This window comes from Telmatherina bonti (assembly GCF_933228915.1).
Source record: "Telmatherina bonti genome assembly, chromosome: 24".
Classification (NCBI taxonomy): Eukaryota; Metazoa; Chordata; class Actinopteri; order Atheriniformes; family Telmatherinidae; genus Telmatherina; species Telmatherina bonti.
This window is the reverse complement of record NC_136633.1, coordinates 22,903,187-22,916,461: the sequence shown is the minus strand read 5'-3', so window position 1 is coordinate 22,916,461 and position 13,275 is coordinate 22,903,187. Positions and strand designations below refer to the sequence as shown.

Genomic DNA, 13,275 nt, shown 5'->3' with positions numbered 1-13,275 from the left:
TCTGAATAGTTAATCAACTCTGCACCCACACAAATTCTCATAATTTAACTTTACCCGATAAAAAAGTAAACTTTTGCACTTTTTGTGCTAAAGTTTTTTTTTTTTCACATCTTTTTTTTTTTTTTTTTTTTTTTAAAATCAAGGTAAAATTAACAGGCTGCTTCAACAAAAGAGCACATTTATTTATAGCCAGCTGCAAATGTCACAGCCGGAGCACAACTTAAAAAAGAAAAGAAAGGCAAATACAATTTCCTTTCTCTGTTCTTGTGGTTATATTTAAATCACATCCTCTCACAATATTTGTCAAACTTGAGGTGCGAAATCTAACAAGGCAGTAAGTTGTGAGACTCCGGGACGCAGAGGGCTAATTAGTGATCCTGCCTCTCTGTGGCTTGTTTCTTCAAAAGGCCAGCTCTAGTCAGCTTCCTCAAATGTCATACGAGTCTCCGGGCTCCTTTGCCTGCTGCCTGCCCCCCCCCCCTTCGCTAACAAGGCCACAGAGAGACGGCTCAATTTGTGTGGAGTTGTCCCTACAGAGGAAGACGTTAACGGGGGAAATCCTGCAGAGGGTGTGCTTCGATTTCACCAGCCGACCCCTTGTTTTCCCACCCATCAGGACCCCGTTAGATCTGCTGTGGCTTGATTAGGGTTGAAAATCAACAACTAATAAAAACGGTGTGATCCTGCATGTGGAAACGGCTACAGCCTGTGACGAAGAAGAAGAGGAAAACAAAAAGGCTGCTTTTTGTTGTTAAATACTAAAAACTGGGGCAGAGTGCTAGATGAGTGGTGTAAAGAGCCAGGAGATAACCAAATTACCCTTGTCCTCCATCCATCTCTCACAGTGGGTGCTGAGAGACAAATTACAGGTGTAACAGCTGGAAGAATGAAGCGTACCCATGCTTTAGACCTTAAAAAAGCTGCGAACGGGGAAATGGCTCCACTGAAGTTGTCTGGTTAAATTAAGCAGAGGAAACAGTTCAGAACAAACCCGACGGAGATGTCAAACCTCGTCACGTGAAGGAAGTACTGTAATAATCTGTGACAGTTTGATTAAAAGCAGTCAAGGATTCCTGCCAAAACAACCCAACTGTAATCCAATTAGCCTCCAATTAATATGCAATGTTGTTGTTTAACACCTGGAATTAGCAAAGTTCCTCTTCCTGTCACACAGGGGATCAATTTCAGAGTTGAACTCTTTACTTTGCATTTCTTTAGACTTCAGAACCAAAAAACTAATGAAAAAAATACAGATTTAACTTTGAAGTGAACTGAAAACATTAGCATGCTAATTATGTTACTTAATTTAAGTAAAAAGCAAAGATGTTGAAAAGAACAACAATGCCAACGTTAAACATAGAAACAGATTCGTGAATCTGAGGGCAGCAGCACATCTGTAAAACGTGGCTCCAGGTGATGTTTCGCATCATATAGCATCTCGTCTGGGAGGTGAGGAGAGCAGCTGCTGGAGTTTTAGGAGACGAACGTTGTCCCGTTCTGGTCCGACGCAGGATTCCAGCTGCTCTACAGGATTTCTGCTTCCATGATGCTCCAGATGTTTTGTACTGGATGCAGCAGACCAGTTCTCCTGTTCCACCATGCTGGTGTGACGGGTGAAAGATGGGGTTCAGCATTGTCTTGCTGAAATCTGCAAGACATGGTCTGGATGGGAGCAGATGTTTCAGCGTTGATGGAGCTTCCCATATTTGGAAGTTGCCCACGCCATCGGCACTAATGCAACCCCATCCCATCAGAGATGCAGGCAGATAACAAGCTGGATGCTCCCTCTCCTCTTTAGTCTGCAGGAGACGCCGTCCATGCTGTCCACAGACAATTCCACATCTTCATCCAGGTTTCTACTCAGATCATTTTAGATGAGCTTTGGTCCAGAGAAGACGGCGTGTTTCTGGATCCTCTTCATATATGATGGAGCTTTAACCTGCATGTGTGGATTTCAGCCTGAACTGTTTACAGACAGTGGTTTCTGGAGTCTCCCTGAGTCCATGCACTGGTTTCCAGTAGAGAATAGGGTTGGGAAAATCTAATCCAAAAATCGAAAATTGGGATTTTTTGCTTCATAATTTTAAATTAATTTTCATTTGTTAAAAAAATGAAATAAAAATAATCCATTATACATTTTTGTCATTTTTATTGTTTTTATTGATCTTTTTACTTGTCTTCTTGGGCATTTTAGCAGCAGAATGATGGTCTGGCTTCTGGGTTGTTTTTTCCTAATTGAAATTATTAAAAATGACGAGCAAAAAAAAAAGTTTCATAATTTTTTTTTGTTTTTAATCAACAAAAATCAGTAATATCGAAGAATTATGAGAATAGCAATTTAAACCAAATCGGCACCCAAAAAAATGGAATCTAATCAGGACAAAAGCACATCGTCACAGCCCTAGAAGAGAATTACGTCTGCTTTTAATGGAAAAGATCACCAGCATACAGAGACTCCTTCTGATTCTCTGAAACCTTTGATTATACTCTACACTGTAGATGGTCGGATCCTAAAAGTCTGAGAAACATTTCTTTAAATAGTTCCACAAGTTTTAGCTCCCATTTGGTAAACCTCTACCCATCTTTCCATCTGAGACTCTGCCTCTCTGAAATGCTTATTTTACACCCAGTCATGTTTACTAGATTAGTTGTAAAATGCTCTTCCAGATGTTACGTTTCAAACTCTTTACTGATGTGTTCCTCCCATGACATTTGACAAAATAGTAAAAATGTCTCTGTTTCAACATCAGGAATAAAATACGAGTTGATGAGATTTGGAAATCAGTGTATTCTGTTTTTATTTACAGTTTAAACAGAAACTCACCATTTTTTATTGGTGTTGTTTACTTTATTAGCTTGTTTTCTACTTTGTTTACCCAACTTTCTGGCCTTTAAAATGATGTTTCCTTGAAATCCATAACAAAAGTCAAAGGTTTGAACAATTTCTTTCCACATGTGTGTTATGGGTAAATTATTCTCCCTGATATAAAAACCATTTAAAAGTTTGTTACCAGCTTCTCCACTTGATCCCGACTGTTTAGCCGACTTTCCGGTGCTATTTCCAATTATTATTGAAACTCATGTAGAAAATAGAAACTGTAGCAACATTAGCATTAAAACCAACAAAACGAAGACATAAAAAATTGAATACTGACAATACATCCAGGTTGTCGAGTCTTATGGGTTGATTTTAAAAACAAAGAACGTACTAATGGAGGACTCTGGACCTTTTGCTGTTCATGTAAAGTCTTAACTTTCATCTGTTGGTTTCATGGGTCCTGTTAAAGACAGAAACAGCCTGAACAACGTTGTTCAAACAGGGATCCAAGTTCACTTTCAGTTTTTAGGTTAAAAAGAGGCCATGACACTAATCAGGCAACCTCATCACATGATGATGATGCATTTGGCCGCTCCCTTCAGCGAAACAAATCATCTCTCCAGGTCTTTTATTCCATCAACAATCAGGCAGCTGGATTCTGTGACTTTAGCCTGGAGTTTATCTTATTCTGGTTTTACCTATCTATTTGGTCGGACTGCTTTTGTTATATGTTTTTTTTTTTTATTTTGTTTGTTTCTACGCTGTTGTTTTATGTGTGGCAGCTACAAATAAATTGCCCTTTTGGTTTCAGTAAAGTTGTTTTGAATCTTGATATTCCAGAGGGAAAAAGTGAAGTTTCACACATTTATCAGAGATTACAGGTGTTCCTGTAGGAATTACCAGACGTCCAGTTGACTAACATATGTGTAAAAAAAAAAAAAAAAAAAAAAAAAAAAAGAAAAAAGGCGTGAAGTTGCTGAAACACTGGAGGAGTGCAGACTTCTACCAAGCAGCTCGTTGCCACATATGTTGTTATCTCCAGCCTGTTATGGTCTGACATTCATTTTATATGGACATGTTGATTGGCGTTGTTCTTGTTCTGGATGGTAGAATCCAGAACGTTGCTCTAGTTCTGTATGGTAGAATCCAGAACGTTGCTCTAGTTCTGTATGGTAGAATCCAGAACGTTGTTCTTGTTCTTGACGGTAGTATCCAGAACGTTGTTCTTGTTCTGGATGGTAGAATCCAGAACGTTGTTCTTTTTCTGGATGGTAGAATCCAGAACGTTGTTCCTATTCTGGACGCTAATATCCAGAACGTTGTTCCTGTTCTTGACGGTAGTATCCAGAACGTTGTTCCTGTTCTGGATGGTAGAATCCAGAACGTTGCTCTTGTTCTGGATGGTAGAATCCAGAACGTTGCTCTAGTTCTGGATGGTAGAATCCAATAACGTTGCTCTAGTTCTGTATGGTAGAATCCAGAACGTTGTTCCTGTTCTTGATGGTAGTATCCAGAACGTTGTTCCTGTTCTGGATGGTAGTATCCAGAACGTTGTTCCTGTTCTGGATGGTAGAATCCAGAACGTTGTTCTTGTTCTGGATGGTAGAATCCAGAACGTTGTTCTTGTTCTGGATGGTAGAATCCAGAACGTTGTTCCTGTTCTGGATGGTAGAATCCAGAACGTTGTTCCTGTTCTGGACGCTAATATCCAGAACGTTGTTCTTGTTCTTGACGGTAGTATCCAGAACGTTGTTCCTGTTCTGGATGGTAGAATCCAGAACGTTGTTCTTGTTCTGGATGGTAGAATCCAGAACGTTGTTCTTGTTCTGGATGGTAGAATCCAGAACGTTGTTCCTGTTCTGGACGCTAATATCCAGAACGTTGTTCTTGTTCTTGACGGTAGTATCCAGAACGTTGTTCCTGTTCTGGATGGTAGAATCCAGAACGTTGTTCTTGTTCTGGATGGTAGAATCCAGAACGTTGCTCTAGTTCTGGATTGTAGAATCCAGAACGTTGCTCTAGTTCTGGATGGTAGAATCCAGAACGTTGCTCTAGTTCTGTATGGTAGAATCCACAACGTTGTTCCTGTTCTTGACGGTAGTATCCAGAACGTTGTTCCTGTTCTGGATGGTAGAATCCAGAATGTTGTTCTTGTTCTGGATGGTAGAATCCAGAACGTTGTTCCTGTTCTGGATGCTAATATCCAGAACGTTGTTCCTGTTCTTGACGGTAGTATCCAGAACGTTGTTCCTGTTCTGGACGCTAATATCCAGAACGTTGTTCTTGTTCTTGACGGTAGTATCCAGAACGTTGTTCCTGTTCTGGATAGTAGTATCCAGAACGTTGTTCCTGTACTGGATGGTAGAATCCAGAACGTTGTTCCTGTTCTGGACGCTAATATCCAGAACGTTGTTCTTGTTCTTGACGGTAGTATCCAGAACGTTGTTCCTGTTCTGGATGGTAGAATCCAGAACGTTGTTCTTGTTCTGGATGGTAGAATCCAGAACGTTGTTCTTGTTCTGGATTGGTAGAATCCAGAACGTTGTTCCTGTTCTGGACGCTAATATCCAGAACGTTGTTCCTGTTCTGGACGGTAGTATCCAGAACGTTGTTCCTGTTCTGGATGGTAGAATCCAGAACGTTGTTCTTGTTCTGGATGGTAGAATCCAGAACGTTGTTCTTGTTCTGGATGGTAGAATCCAGAACGTTGCTCTAGTTCTGGATGGTAGAATCCAGAACGTTGCTCTAGTTCTGTATGGTAGAATCCACAACGTTGCTCTAGTTCTGTATGGTAGAATCCACAACGTTGTTCCTGTTCTTGACGGTAGTATCCAGAACGTTGTTCCTGTTCTGGATGGTAGAATCCAGAATGTTGTTCTTGTTCTGGATGGTAGAATCCAGAACGTTGTTCCTGTTCTGGATGCTAATATCCAGAACGTTGTTCCTGTTCTTGACGGTAGTATCCAGAACGTTGTTCCTGTTCTGGACGCTAATATCCAGAACGTTGTTCTTGTTCTTGACGGTAGTATCCAGAACGTTGTTCCTGTTCTGGATAGTAGTATCCAGAACGTTGTTCCTGTACTGGATGGTAGAATCCAGAACGTTGTTCCTGTTCTGGATGCTAATATCCAGAACGTTGTTCCTGTTCTTGACGGTAGTATCCAGAACGTTGTTCCTGTTCTGGACGCTAATATCCAGAACGTTGTTCTTGTTCTTGACGGTAGTATCCAGAACGTTGTTCCTGTTCTGGATAGTAGTATCCAGAACGTTGTTCCTGTACTGGATGGTAGAATCCAGAACGTTGTTCCTGTTCTGGACGCTAATATCCAGAACGTTGTTCCTGTTCTGGATTGTAATTTCCAGAACGTTGCCGGGATCCACATCTATCTTTGATATCTTGGAAAACCTGTTGTGAACTTTTTCTGGATTTTCTCACTATTAATGTGGACTTATACACAGATATCCAGAAAATGTTTCCTCTCCATGAGGAAGAATCCTTCACAACATTCCTGCATCCAGTCGGGGATCCGGATCACTCCCAACATTTGATGGAGTTAAAGTTAGACCAGGACCAATTCTTAGAACAACAATCATGAAAATCCAACCAGTAGTTTTTGCATAAAGTTGCTGGAGCTAGGGCTGGGCGATATGACCTTTTTGTAATATCCCGATATTTTTATGGCCTGTCACGATATACAATATATATCTCGATGTTTACCTTAGCCTTGAATGAATGCTTTGGTTCTTCCAATCACATCAGTAAGATGATTTTGTGTTTATATTAAAACATAATTGTTCATACTGCATTAAGATATGCTGATTTTAAACATTTATGCCAAAAGGAAGAAATTGTAACGAAGCAAATTGATCAAAACCGTATTTATTGAACAGCTAAAGCAGCGGCAGAAACATGTCATTTTAAAACAAAATAAAGTGACTTTGCATGATGTAATAAATGCAACGTATGAAAATAGGTGCTCTAGGGGGGACTTTTCAAATGATGAACTATTATAAGGCTTTGCTTTATGGATACGTTTTTGAGTTGTTGTGTATTTTTTTTAATCGCAGAGTTTAGCGTAGAAATCAGTCTTATAATACAGGCAGAATGTCCTCGTATCGTCTCCAATAAACGGCTTCAGCCAGTTTTTAATTCAGGATTTGATTCCCACTGCTTTCTGTACTTTCTAGAGACATGACAAGCTAGATAAATATGCTTGTGTCACACACAGTGGATGAGGTGAGTAAGTGACAGAGGCTGTGAATGTAATCAAACAGAATTAATTATTTTTGCGTGACGTGAAAAACTTTGTAATTTACGTCCCACTCTGTAATCCAGAGCGGGATCATTGGCGGATTTGGCTGTTCATTGTGACTGTAGGTGGAGTCGTGCTGGTGTCCTCTCTGCTCCTCTGACTGGCTGCAGCTGCAGCCGGAGCGACTGAGTGCTTTAGGACGGGGAGAGACTCTCCTTCTGACAATAACTTTACAATATGCGCATTAAAGTCAGTTGCCAAAACACCAGGAAAGTCTCCAATAACTCCAGTAAAAGTTGCTAGATTTGTCGCTAGTCGCTTTTCACAAGAAGTCGCCAGATTTAGCGAGAAAGTGGCTACACGCTGCCTCTCATGACGTAGCACGTAGCTCACGTTATGTACGTAACGAGGTGCGCGTGCTTTAACTCTCTGTGCAAAGCGGTGCAGAGTCGAGGAGGAGTGAGGAAACCCCGCCCACAGCTAAAAACACCTGCGTGACAACAGGATACTCAAATATGACGAATATAGGCATTTTCTATATTTGCACAGGGGACTAGCAACGATATCTCGAGTATACTCGATATATCGCCCAGCCCTAGCTGGAGCCATAATAAACGCCAGCAGAAACATAACCTTTTTAGCAGAGTTAATGAAGCAAAGACGTTTCTCTGGAGAGAAAAACCCAGAAAATGACAAACTGCATCAATGCAGGCGTGTCCAAAGTCGGTCCTGCAGGTTTTCAATGTGTCCCTGCTTCAACACACCTGACTAAATAGATCCAGCATCTATGACATTCTGCACAGTAACTTATTCATTCGAGTCAGGCGTGGTGGAAGAAGGATGAACTGAAAACCTGCAGGATTGGGGCTCTCGAAGACCAGACCTGGACACCCGTGCACTACTGGAAGTAGTCGGGCCTTCAAGCCAGCAGGCAGCAGCCTTCAGTGTTTTTGTTATAAATAAGTTTAACGTATCATCCATGGGTTTAATGAACACCTCGACCTCGCGTTAAATAATAAAATGCTTTATTTTATTTCTGCTACATGAATCGTTTTCTGCTACAAAACAGTTTCCTTCACTCCAATCACGAAGCCATGATAGTTATTTCACATGGAAACATTTCAGGTTCGTCTTGTCGGTGAGAAATTGTTCCTGTTGAAGGACATAATATCTCATGTCATAATACAGGCTTCCACCTGATTATTTTCTTACATTTACATGAGGCGAGGACTGCGGTGCCAAGCCGAGCGATATCTCCATAAATACAGTTGTTATTTATCAGCACGCTCTGTCATGTACAAATTTAGCAGGTTGTTAAATTCCTCGTCTAGCAAGCTGACACAGCCTGCTGCTGTGAATGCAGAGCGCCGCTTGTGACAAAAAAAAAGAGAAAGTGTGATTGCTGAATAGTTATCAAGCATCTGCTGCAGCTGAGCATGAAACGAGGGGGGAGTTTTGTTTGAGCAACATGTTTAAGTGCGACAGCCCTACTTCTTGTGGTCCAAGCTGCAAACTGACCTTCAGCGCTGATCCTGTTGCTGAATATAGAATTTAGTCATCAATAACAGATTTTATTATTAAAAGCAATGAAACTGCTGTAAACTAACCATGCTTAAGGGTTGTAGCTGCCCTGTTTGTGTTAATTAGTGAGGTTCAGATGCAACTAACCGTCCAGTGGCTTTGATGTTCCTGCAGAGGAGGGTACGCGCTTCAGTTTTTTCAAGCATCATTGACATAAACACTGACATGCAACAGGCTAATTATACCATAGTTAAAGAGCAGTTTCTCCTCCCTGACTCTAAAGACAAACACTTGTTCCTGTTACTTTCCATCTGGAGGAGCACGTGCAGAAGTCGTACACCTCAAGTCTGTGATTATGACAAGGACAGCAGAACAGAACGATGCTCCTGCTGCCATGCTGCGCCGAGACGAGCTGAATGGATATAAAGGAAGCTGGGTTTAATTGGATTTAAGGCTCAGCTTGATAAATGATTATTGTTCTTTATGCCGGTTATTGATGGTAATGCTGGACCAACGTGGAAAAGCAGGCATTTAAATGAAGGGGGATGGAGGAGAGAAGGAGAGAGTGAAAAGAAGAAAAAGGATAAAAATAATCAGAAACAACAGAGAAACCAGAATGCCGAACCCTCCGTCTGCGTTCTTAGAGGTGTCAGGAAGTTTAGACCTTTTAAAAGACCCTTTTAGACCATTATGAACTAAATTTTAGTGCAACACGACGCATTACCAGACAGATTTATATGTTCCCAGAAATTCAGAACCTTTTATTTTGATCTACTTAGTTATCAAAGAAGAAAAATGGCAGAAAATGGGGGCATTTCTTGCCTGCGTGTTTACAGGATTTGCAGTTTAATCAAATGCCGGCATCTATCTAAACCCTCCCGGACAGCCTGACAACACAGAATCACCTGATTGCAGCGTTTTATTCAGTGTATTTTACGAGACCAACGTTTCCCGGGACCGAAGGAAAGTGAAAATAATAAAGACTTGACGAAATAAAATTTAAGAGCTTGAACGAAAATTTGAGCATTTTTAAGACTTTTTAAGAATTTTAGATATTTTTCGACTTTTATATGACTCTATGCTGTAAAAACAAAGCAGATGATCATCAGGAGTACCGACCAGAGGACAAACTAAGATAAACATGAACAATACAGCATCATGGATATAAAAACATTATTAGTTGGTGGTAATCTTTCTTTTATGCCTTGTGAAAGGAATTAAAACACCTGACTCGGTAATTAGCAGAAACTGATCGTGTCCGGGTTGAACGGAGAAAATATCGATGTGAGGAAGAATAATTTCATCTGGAGTGTAGCATGATACCTACATCCAACATTCAGCCCCGTGTTTATTAGCCAGTATGGCTGCATGGTCATGTGTGTTCATGTGAACCGCCTCCTCTCTTCTCTCGCAGCCTTCCCCTCCTTATCAAGTGCTCTGGCTCTGTGTATTTTCCAAACAAAATGCCAGAGAACAAAACAAAACATGAATATGAAGACAACCGGGATCCCACATGACCTCTAAAGAAACAACAGTCGCTGGCGAAGGAGTTGTCGGATAAAGAACGCCACAGAACCAGATTGACAATGTGATTAATTGTCAATGAACACCATCCCTGTACGTATGTGCGTAGCTTTGTCTGTGTGTGTTTCATTAAAATTAAAAAGTGCAATGCCTCTTTAATTTTCAAGCGCTCCTCTTTTTTAATTGATGAAAGCAGAGAAAGACCATCGCTGCAATGAAGTCAACAAATCATATTTCCAAAGTGGAAACTACTGCACAGCTAACAAACCACAGTTTGACTCGGAGCAAGCTCTTCTGCTACTGCAACGTCGCCCGTAGGTTTCTGAAAAGCTGAATTGAAGCTCATTGGGCGGTTCCTACCATCGCCATCTTGGCACCGTAACACATCCTGTCGATCCCCAGAAAGACACAAAAATGGGCAAAGAGGTGGAGCTTAAAGTGGGGGCTGTGAGCGTGAAGATGGATAATGAACATCTGTCAAACTCCAAGCTGCTTGTAGCTAAGAGCTAACTGAGCTAACAGGTGCTAACCAGCTAACGAAGGTAGGCAGGCTAATGCTAACTCACATTGTTGCTGGCTAACGTGTTGAATTCTGCCTTCTTGCAGCTATCTGTCAATCAAAAGGACACACCCCCAAATAAGCCAAATTCCAAGATCGAGTGACTTCTAATCAGGTGAGTTACAAAAAAATTCTCTCCCATCACAGTTGTCATGAAGAGGACTTTATCTTCCTCTTGTCATGACAGAATGAAATAAGAGGTGAAAAGGGTGTGTGAGGAGGCCAGAGAGAGAAAGCGGGAAAGAGATCACTTTAGAGGAAAGACATGAGTCCGTCTTGGTAAAGAATTTGCTGCTTGGAGTCTGTTGAAAGAATAGTATGGATGTAAACTGTTTGCCTCAGTGCTATAAAACTGCTAAGTTAGCTCTTTGCTTGTTGTGCAAGTGTAGTTGAAGAACCTATGTCGTATGTAGAACCAAATGTAGTGGATGTGACAAACTTTTTCACTCCTTTCAGCCTGTGTTTATTTCAGAACAACGGCAATAAGTTCCCGATGAGCTGCAGAACGTTGCAGGATACGTCTTGTAGGGGTGGGAAAATCGAATCGAAAAATCGAAAATCGGGATTTTTTGTTTCCCAATTTAAAATAAAAAAAAATATAAAGTTTTTGTCATTTTTATTGGTTTTATTGATCTTTTTACTTGTCTTCTTGGGCATTATAGCAGCAGAATGATGGTCTGGCTACTGTGTTGTTTTCTCCTCACTGAAATCAAGACATATTACTACCAAAATGAAGTTTAATTTAAAAAAAAAAAAAAAAAAAATTGTTTTTAATCTACAAAAATCATCAAAATTGAAGAATTTTTAGAATCGCAATTTAAATTGAATCGGCACCCAAAAAGTCGGAATCGAATCGAAACAAAAGCATATCGTCATGGCCCTAACGTCTTGTGTCTTTATTTTGCTGATTAGTACACGCTACATGCAGCGAGTTGAAGCTAATCGGCTACAGACCAAAACTAATGGGACTTCCTAAATTTAAGTTGGGCGGCCCTCCCTGAGCTGGGTTCTGCTGGAGGTTTTCTTCCTGTTAAAGGTAAGTTTTTTCCTTCCCACTGTCGCCGTGTGCTTGCTCAGGATGGGGGATTGTATCGAAGTCATGATTCGATGCAATCAGTTGGTTTCTAATATAAGATATGTATGAATTGGCTTTAAATGATGTGTATGTAAAGTTCCTTGTGACAACGTTGTTGTGAAGTGGCACTATACAAATAAAAGTTGAATAGTGAATAGTTTGCAATAATATCAAAGAAACAGAACGATTGAAAACCATTAAACTAAACCAGACCAGTTGTTATACACTGGTAAATAGGAAGCAGAACTACAGTTTCATTTTGCGACAAATCCTGCACGGTTTCCCTTTAACGCTAAATAAACGCAGGGTTAAGTTTGTATGTCATCCTGCAAAAAACCTGATAAACTGCTTTAGAAACACACCAGCGTTGGCTTTTTCTTTCCTCTTTACCGATTCGATGCGCCGCAGACATTTAAACAGCACCTGCAATCTGCCAGGTCATAACGACTTCCCTCTCCTACTCTCTTTTTGTGAGATACAATCATAGGCTGTCAAAGAGATATCACCTGCAGCCAGCTCAACTTTTCCCCAACTTTGTGCAAGACGTTTGCAGCAACAGTAGGCGCCTGCTCTCTCTCTCAGCCTGACAGGTGAGAATTATACTGTGTCCTTGTCATCTGCAGAAAAAGAGCGAGACAGACAATATTCTCCGAGCGCTGCTATTTCAGACTCTGGCAAGCCTGCCTCCATCTTCTGCTATCTCGCGTCTCCATCTGGTGAAATCTGTAATGCTGTTCTAAAGTATTATGTCAACAGACTGCTACCACTGATATTGACAGGAAGGAAAATAAAGCAGTGAATGGGTTTTAGCTGCAGCTGATTCATTTTAAAGCCAGAGATGGTGGCGGCGTTGTCTTCTTTTTTTAATGAAATCCAGTTTGCAATCAGTGAAATGATGATTGTGGAGTTAAGAGAAGAGGAAGCAGTAGTTGATTAGTCTTACCTGGGTTGACAGCAGAGGAAGAGCGAGGGAGCTCGCACATCTCGCAGTATGGCAACAGGCTGCTGTTGGAGTACGTGCAGGCCCCGCAGCTCCACGTCGGCACGGAATCGGGCAGCGACAGCTTCCGGGGGAAGATGGAAACGGGGCTGAGCTTTCCTGACGTTGACCTCTGCTTCCCCCTGAATCGAGACCCGGGGCTCTGGCTGGCCTGTGGCGTCCGCAGCCTTTTCAGCTGAGGGGAGAAGTCCTGGTCCGGTGCAGCAGACGCCGGGGAGCAGGAACCCTCCTCTTCTTCATTCCTGCCAAGATGTTCAGCAGCCGTCTCACAGGAGATGGAGGGAGATGCTCCTTCATCACCTGTTCTCTTCCTCTTCTTCTCCTTGCTGGCACTCGGAGAGAAGAACAAACGGATGTCGTGCTGCTTCTCTTTCTCAAACTAAGAAAAATAAAACTTTTGGTTAGTTTTTGTCTCTACGGATGTGTCAGGGAAGAAACAGCTGATGTGAATTAATCAGAATAATGAAAACGACCTGATGCTCCATATGTTCGGCCGTTTGTAAACACAAACATCTAATCAGCCAA

General features: G+C 41.3%; 1 protein-coding gene across 1 annotated transcript in view; it reads right to left on the bottom strand.

Annotated features, from left to right (window-relative positions):
* The window catches only part of zranb3 (zinc finger, RAN-binding domain containing 3), a 146,182-nt gene that overhangs the window by 74,127 nt on the left and 58,780 nt on the right, over nucleotides 1-13,275 (bottom strand). The window contains exon 13 of the mRNA XM_079263659.1: nucleotides 12,694-13,129. Coding sequence (XP_079119785.1) covers nucleotides 12,694-13,129 — 436 coding nt within the window. The remainder of the gene's footprint in view (nucleotides 1-12,693; nucleotides 13,130-13,275) is intronic.